The sequence below is a fragment of the Melampsora larici-populina genome (assembly GCF_000204055.1).
Source record: "Melampsora larici-populina 98AG31 unplaced genomic scaffold MELLAscaffold_83, whole genome shotgun sequence".
NCBI lineage: Eukaryota > Fungi > Basidiomycota > Pucciniomycetes > Pucciniales > Melampsoraceae > Melampsora > Melampsora laricis-populina.
Genome location: NW_006768847.1, coordinates 248,522 through 256,899, shown reverse-complemented (window position 1 = coordinate 256,899; position 8,378 = coordinate 248,522). Strand labels below are relative to the sequence as shown.

The 8,378-nt window shown below is 41.2% G+C and overlaps 1 protein-coding gene across 1 annotated transcript; it reads right to left on the bottom strand.

Moving 5' to 3' along the window:
- Positions 1-2,830: 2,830 nt before the first annotated feature.
- MELLADRAFT_69191 (uncharacterized protein) lies at positions 2,831-4,010 on the bottom strand (the record flags this gene model as incomplete). The annotated part of the gene is made up of 3 exons (XM_007418035.1): positions 2,831-3,187; positions 3,246-3,475; positions 3,674-4,010. 3 exons carry the CDS (start codon positions 4,008-4,010, stop codon positions 2,831-2,833), a joined length of 924 nt encoding a protein of 307 aa, XP_007418097.1.
- Between the last annotated feature and the right edge of the window lie 4,368 nt (positions 4,011-8,378).

Here is an 8,378-nt window from a genome sequence, read left to right as displayed (position 1 = left end):
CCATCTTTTCCCGATGATAATTCCGACGCCGTACGATGTCGACGCATCTCCCACCCAAGCTACGTTTCTTACGCCTTTGTGTGGGATCAGCCTTCTTGGGTCAGCTTCCGTTAGGGTCGTCTTCCACATAAGTAAGTCTTGTTTCACCTCCTCTGGAACGTCTCTCAGTGCTGACTTGTGTACCCACTCAGCCATCCATTTGTACATCGCCATACAATAGCACCTTAGTTGCGGATAGACTAGTGTTGCGTGTGCCAATCGTCCTACGAGTTTTTCCACGTCTTTGAAACGTACCGCTTTTGATGAGTAAAACTCTTCTATTTGTTTCAAACGCTCTTCCCGCTTCTCTGGTGGAATGCTAACAGTCTTGTTTTTTCCGTCCCACAAGAAACCTAAGTATATTTGGGTGAAGTCGAATTCTCTCCATTTCTTGGTGTTCGTTACTACTCCCATTTCCCCGCTCAGATTCGCCACGTCTTGCATAGTTGCTCTATTTGAACCATCATTCTTCTTGATGAAGAGGGTGTCATCTACCCACCTGAAACCGGCCTCGAAACCGAATCTCGACATCACCACCTTTTTCCACGTGTCTGCTGCCACCCCGAATGTCCCGCATCCTGCAACTCCTCCGAAGGTCACCCTTGTGTCCAGGATGACGTTCCCCTCGAAGTCGAGCACCATCAGGAATCTCCACTGGGACATTAATGTAGGTATTTGTCTGTAGGCTTTTGCCCAGTCAAATATTCCTAACAACAATTCACCTTTTAATGACAAAAAGAACGCGGCCACTCTTTCGAAATCGTCCCAGGTTGTGACGAAATCGTCTTTTTCCACCTTGGCGTTGACTGATGAGATGTACGAGTCACGTCTAGGAAAAGAGAGATCATTAATGGGTCTCAAGGAGCCATCTCCATTTGTCACCACCCCCAGCGGACTCGTCCGGAAAAAACCTATCAACTTGTAAGTCTCGTCTTTCGAAAATGGTCCGTGCATCCGACCTGCGCGTATCTCTTCTTTCAGACTCGCCTCAATTTCTTCCTTCGCCTCTAAAGCTGACGAGTGATTTGGTGGGCAATAATACTTCATGCCGCCAATCGGCACCTCCGGGATTCCTTGGTCGAAACCTTGTCTAAAACCTTCGATGATGTGCCAACTCTCTTGCAGTATTCCGGCTAATTTCAACTCATGTATCCATCTATCGATATTCATCTCACATTTCACCCTGGAAGGCCATCTTATTCTCGTCTTCGTGTCAGTATCACTGGTGTCACTACAAATTCACGGGAGGAAGGCAGCGGTCATGGAGTCAGATGTTGAGCTTAAACCCAGTACTCTTTCGACCTCTCTATGACAGATCAACACCACGTATTTTCTGAACGGGGCAACAGTCATTGGGTCACTCTCAACAGGCAAGATCGGTCTGCATTCACTTGCTTGTTTTCATTTCATTTCAGATATCAACTTTTATGTTTAAACTGCATACTTACTAGTATCTTCCTTTCCCCTGTTTACCACCTCCAGATCGATAGCCTTGGCCTCTTTCGCGACTGCGGCTTCTGCTTCGGTCGCGCTTCTTATCATCACGCCAACTTCCGCGGTCTGCGTAACGGCCTGCTGCCTTACTCCAATCCTCTCTCCTCGCGTTCCTTGCCGCCTTTTCAGCCTTCTTCTTTGCTTCCCACACATCATCTGGGAGCCATTTCCTTTTCGGCTTACGGTCTAGGTCGTACGTATTTGCTTCTGAGGTTGAAGTCTTCTTGGCGCTGGCGGCTGTCGAAGTTGAGACTCGCGGGAGGCCTGTTTCTGGGTCTATATGATCCTTTGGACCTCCAGGGGCGTATGGGTTCGTTGTGTAAGCTCGATCTCCCATGTTGTCGCAAACCAGTTTCACCTCTTCTAAAATGCGTGATTGGATCTTCGAAATGTTGCATATCTTCTGGTCGACCGTCACTCTCATAACACCTTTTCGTATCCTCCTACAATACCTCAAGGCTACCATCCAACCTATGTTGTCACGCAGCTCCATCACTATCCCCATGTGTTCAATGAATCGTTCCGACTGCGTTATCCAGCCTGCCTCTGCCACATATCGAATGAACAGCTTCATGCTATCTAGCCATTGCTCAAACTGCATCAACAATTCTTCTGGGGGTGGTTTCCCGCCGTAAGCCTTGACGTTAGCTCCACCTTTGAGTATCTTTGCTTCTGATTGCGGTTCCTTCACCTCCCATTCTCTCTGATCGTCTAGTAACCAGCGTTTATTGAACACAGTCAGAGGAATGTACGCTTTAAAGGTTCTCATCCACACCTGTAGCACTTGCGATAAAGGAGTTAAGATTTTCTCCATCTCTTCTGAGTCATCTTTCAAGATCCGACGACCGTTCTCGATAACGTCACCATTTGCTAGGACCATTCTACCCTTCCCCGACTCCAACATAGCCTTTGCTAGCTCCGCCTCCGATTTAACTGGCTCGTTCCTACTTGCATCTCGGTCGACATTCTGGGGCGCTAGAGCTGGTGTGGGTCTTCTTGTTTGTTCTATGTAAGCGTCTCTGTTTCGGTCGACTACCTCTCCGTCATCTTCTACGAGTCGTCGCGGAGGAGGCGGTTGTGTCTGGGTTTGGGCTTGCGGCGCCGGTTGAAAGGTTGGACCTCGGCGTCCTTCCCGGTGGTGAGTGGTTTGGTGTCTTGTGTCCGATACCACCGAGCTCGACTCTGACAAGTTCTCTTCAATCAGTCGGTAGGGGCTTCTACGAATGGCTTTGTTCGCTGGTAGTACCCTCCCTGCCGGGTCGTCTCCTTGAGGTCCGTGAGCGTCAGGAGAATGTTGTCATGGGGGTTCTAGATACGGATGTTGGGTCGATGGTTGCCTCAACTCTGGTAGCTGCTGGACACGCTCCACTCGCGGTCTTCTTTCAACTGGGTCTACGCGTCGCTCGATTTGAGGCTGTCGCTCCCCTACCGGAGGTCGTCCTAGCTCCATTTGTCTTGGCTCCGCTGTGTCTAGTACCGGCAGCTGTTTAGGCCTGTTGCTTGGCCCCGGTGTAGGTCGTTCTGACGATGACCTCTCCCGCAAGAACCTGTCCGTGAAGTACGCTAGGAGTGCCGCTCCCTGCTGGAATTTTCCGTCAGAGTACAAGTCGTCAATCTCTCCTTGCATCTTGACCATCTCATCGCCGTCAGCTGTCTCGTTCCAAATTCCAATCATAAACGTAAGTATTTATCTCTTCCTAGAATCTACACACATAGGAGGAGGGTCTTCGATAGCTAACTTGTCCGCCACTTCTAATGTGACTGGCTCGTGCGGGGAAACTCATGCGACAGGTGATGCCCGCTCGGGAGAGCCACCAGAGGTTGTTTTCCAACATGGCCGCCACCTCAAGGGTGACCGATTCATATCCGAATCCGCCAGCGGTTGGTGAATCAACTTGGCTATCCTCGCCAGCGGTTGATCGACTGATCAACATGGCCATCACTGAGTGATGTCACAGCCGTTCTCGGCTCGCCAGCGGTTTTTTCAACATGGCCGTCATGAGAATGACAATGCTTTCAGACCTTCAGTCTTACTCGTCTATCCCTCGGCGTACGGAGGTTGGTCGGTAGTCATTTGTTGGTCGTGCGGACATAGAGAAGGGGTGGAAATTGGTTGTTGCATCGTGACTTGCTGACTTACCGAGCGATCCTTCCTCTTCCTCCGAATTTGCTCTGCCTTTCCCTTTCGGTTGAGCCACAGGAACATACGAGTCGTCGTCTGCGTCTGAGGCTAGCAGTTCTCCATCCAACAGCAAACCGTAATCCATCGGTTCTCCGTCTTCCACACCTTCTCCTTCCTCTCCCACATTTTCCTCCTCGATTACGTCTTCCACTAGGGTTTTCCCGCTTGGTCCTTTTGCGGCATTGCTTCTGCTCGGTGGTGGTAGAGCTGGCCCTGGGAGTATTCCTGTTGCTGCCGACGTCGCCCTAGTTAGGCGAGCAACATTTTCTTCTGCGGCTGCCAATCTTGCTGCCATTCCTTCATTCGTATTGTTCACGTTTGACATTCTTGTAACTTTAATCTTGAATACGACTTTAAACTTTGAAATTCGATTCGAACTTATTGAAGGATGGATCCAAAAGTCCTTCCTTTAATCCTTTTTAAGTAACAAATTAAAGAGTGAGATAAAGGTCACTACACTGGTTGTTCTTAAAGTCACCAACTTATGGTTGTTCTTAAGGTCACCAGCCTGAAAGTAATTATATGTAGGTCACTAGCCTTGGGTTGTTGGAAGGTCACCAACCTAAAAGAGTTCCTACTTGGGGAAAGTAGAGGATCCAGAAAGGGTGAAGGTATTACTTACTTTTAATCAAGGAACTGATTAAAGTAATGAAGTTATCACTAGTCTTATATTTATAAGACTCTTGATGTTACTTCAGTAGAACTTTAATTGTTCTTAAAAGTAGTGTGTAATAAATTGCTTGGGGGTTTTCTCTGAAGGTTGAGAGAGGAGGGGTTTATATACTCTCCTCTCTAAACCTGACTGTAGTGATATTTGTTATTATTACTACATTGGTTCAGGGTTAGTCATTAACATATAGGAATGATTGTTACTAGTGATGCTTAGTTACATATACATATTATGTGTGATATGTAATATAAGCATTTAACTCTTGACACTGAGTTATGAGGTGTAAATGGTGATTTATTACATATTACATGTTGTTTTACAGGTTCATGTATATGTAATAAAGGTTTTGGTACACTGTATTACATGTTACATACAGTTTATATTCAGTATGTAGCATGTAATTGATTTTATACATAGGGTTTTTACTGTTACAGGTTAGTTTTGGGTACATGTATATGTACTCAGGGCTGACACGGGGCTATTCTAGTGGGATGTCCAAATTTATCGAATTCAAAGAAAAGACCGACAGAGGTTTCGAAGAAGATCAACCCATAACCGACGAAGACACTTACGAATTCGTGAGCTGGGCAGGTGAATCAAAAGCTGAGAAAGTAAACGGACCGGCAAGGGTAATTTCAGCAGTAACGATAAAGAAATACTTGGACGGTGTGGTGATCTATTTATGATATCAAGCAAGAAAATTAAATCATCTTTCACTTTACCAATTTATTAGCAAACTTCAATATAGCAGAGAATTCGAAATTCAGGTTTTCAGATCAATTGAAGCTCTTAGAGGCTTATGTATACTTATTAGCTCATTATTATGTCATCTTATTTCAAAATTATTATTAAGATCAACATAGTTTACTTACAAAGTTATTACAAAAAGACAGAAAAAGAAAAGATAAGAAAAATTCAAAAATATAGGTGTAAAAGTTGGAAAATGGTTTTTAGCTTATTTATAATTAAGTTATGGGTTTTATGAGGTTAGAATATGAAATAACAACAGTTTATTATACAGTAAAAATTTTAACCTTCAAGGTTGATAAGGGAAAACAGAAGTTATTAGCAGAAAGGTACTTTTTCGAAGTTGGTAAACAAGGGTTATGCGTGTAGTTTACATATGTAATGGTGGTAGTAGTGGAAATTAAGGTTGCCAAGAGGATTTTCCGGGATTTTTAAGGTTATAGAAGATGATGTCATATTACATGAGCAAGAAAAAGAGAGTAGCAGCTGTGAAAATTGAAGAAAATAGGTGAAAATCGTCGAAAATGAAGGTTTTCAGCTAATTACATATGTCAAATGACGTCAGAATCAGTTGGTAGATAGCTCATTCAACGCAGAAGAGTGGATTACATAATGTACAACCTTTAAATCATTAGTAATGGAGGTGTATGTAAAAAGTTATAAGAGAAATAAGAAATTGGTGTGAATCTCGAATTTACAGTCACAAGTCAGCATGTAACACCAAAAACCTTAACTTCACAACTCAATATCTTACTCATCACTCATCAGAAGTAGGTCATGTAGGTGTCAGAAATGATCAGTAACACGTGGGCTACAAGATGCACTTTAGTAATCAAAAATTGGAGCACATCTGAAAAAATTTGTAATCTCAAAAATTGGGTTTCAGCTAGTTTACAAGGAAAAAATCACCTGTATTCATCTTAAGAAGTGCTGTACATCATATTATTGCGTCATTGATCACTTTTGGCTGTGAAAATTACATCATACATTAGTAACAAGATCATTACATTGCGTCATTAAATGGTTTTTAGGGTTATTTAGGCGGATTTGACTGGTTTTTGTAGCTGTTGACTGTTTTAAAAATTGTTACATGTGGATATAAGTACTCCTTGATGATTTTAGGATTGTAGGGCCCTTTTCTGCATCTTATACCTTTGTTGTAGTGTTATATATCATCATTTATTTACTATATTTGTACTAAGATCACTTAAATCCGCCCCTTCAAAGCAAGGAGAAATTTATTTACGTGTGTTCAAGACTACAAATCAAATTGGGAATAATACTTACAACAGTATTGCTAGTAATAAACATAGTGTGTGACTTTTTGCGCTTAAAATCTGGGAATAATACTACACAACAGTATTGCTTTATTTTCTCCGGTGCTTTTATCTATTTCTCTGTTATCACAAAGTGGTCAGCAAGTGCCCTTGTGCTGATTTCTTTGAAGAAGGCAGTCTTTAGGCAACTTCTACTATATTACACGTAGTAGATTATCCCTTCTTAGGTGTTGTAAAGCTCTTGTTGAGCTTTAAATACTACATATTGGTGACTCCACTGGGGCTCTTTACTTTAAACAAGCAACATCCGTCAAATATATTCAATAATTTCCCTAATTATTATCTTAAGACATTAACAATCTATTATTAAATCATCAATAATCAAATTAATAATAATACAACTCATCATTTCAAAAGAAAATTATATCCAACAAATATCAACAAAATTCAATTAATAAAATTCAATATCAACTGATAATATATCAAACAATAGTACTTAATCTTTAAAAGAAAGAATATAACTTAAAACACCACGCATATATTCACTTTTTAATTCATTATAACTTTCAAATTCATCCATATTTTGAGTTTTTTCTCTATTTTATAATATCATTTCATCACAATTAAATCAGTATTATGTCTTCAATTATTCAAATTCATGATCAAGAAGGAGCAGAAGATGGAGATTCAGAATTAGAATTACCACCAACTTCTCATTATAAAAGAACTCCACGTAGTAGTAGAACTTATGCTTTAGAGAATCCTGTTAATTATTCAACATCTTTACCCTCTGGCTCTTTACCACCACCACCAGGACCTGCTTCAGGATCAACTGTGCGTGGAAAACAACGTGAAGAATCAACTTCTGAGGATCCAATTCCACCTTCAGCATTTACTGGATTTAGAGAACAAGAAACATTATTACCCTCAGACCACGAGGAAGAACCTGATTGGCAACAACAGTTTATTAATCAACAACAACATTATTTAAGAAGAGAAAGAGAAATGGCGGATATAATTAATTTAATAAGACTTAAGGAAGAAAGTGGGAAGAAGGAAAGAGTTAAGGAAGTTATTAAGGTGGTTAAGAAGGGAAAAGGAAAGAAGATAAGTAGGAAGAAGGAGGATATCAAGGAAGAAGAAAGTGATGGAGATTCAAGCGCCTCAAGTAGCTCAAGTGATGATTCAAGTTCAACTTCAGAAGAAAGTGAAGAGGAAGAAGGAAATGAAAGGAGTAGGAGTCATGTAAAACCACGAAAAATTGATAATTCTGATACAAGTGTTAGATTTGAAGTTGGAGGAAATGTTAAGAAATTTATTATCAATTATCATAGTCAAGCTGAAGCAAATGGCGCCTCAGAATTGGATATGGTCAGGCAAATTACCAGTTTTGTTGTTGGAGAAGAACTTAAGGAGGAAATACGTGATATGGAAGGTTGGGGAGTTGGTGAATGGAGTTGGAAGAAGGTCAAAGAGCAATTAATTGCAAGATATCAGACTACCACGGAGCAGCCAAGATATTCTATTGATCATTTAAGGACTTTATCTGAAAGAACAATGAGAAATGGAGGTGTTACGTGTAAAAGTGAATATCAAACATTTAGAATTAACTTTGATAAAATTCATCAATACTTGGCTAGACATGATTACGTGGATTCAAGTGACGAAGAAGTGGCAAGATATTTCTATGAGGCTTTTTCAGATGAACTTCAAAAGAAATTTAAGAAGAGGATGATTAAGAAGAAGATGATGAAGAAAGTATCAAGTGGAAGATATAAATTACCTAACTTGGAGAAATTAAAGAAGGGGGTTGATCATTATATTGAAGAAGAGGCGCTTTTGGTATTTGAAGATCCCCCAAAAAAAAAATGTGCCCTCTAGTTTGAATTTGAAAAAAAAAAAAGTGAAGTTATTCAGAAGGATACTAGTAGTAAAGCTGCAAAGATTGGAGGAATGCAGGCTAAAGCAA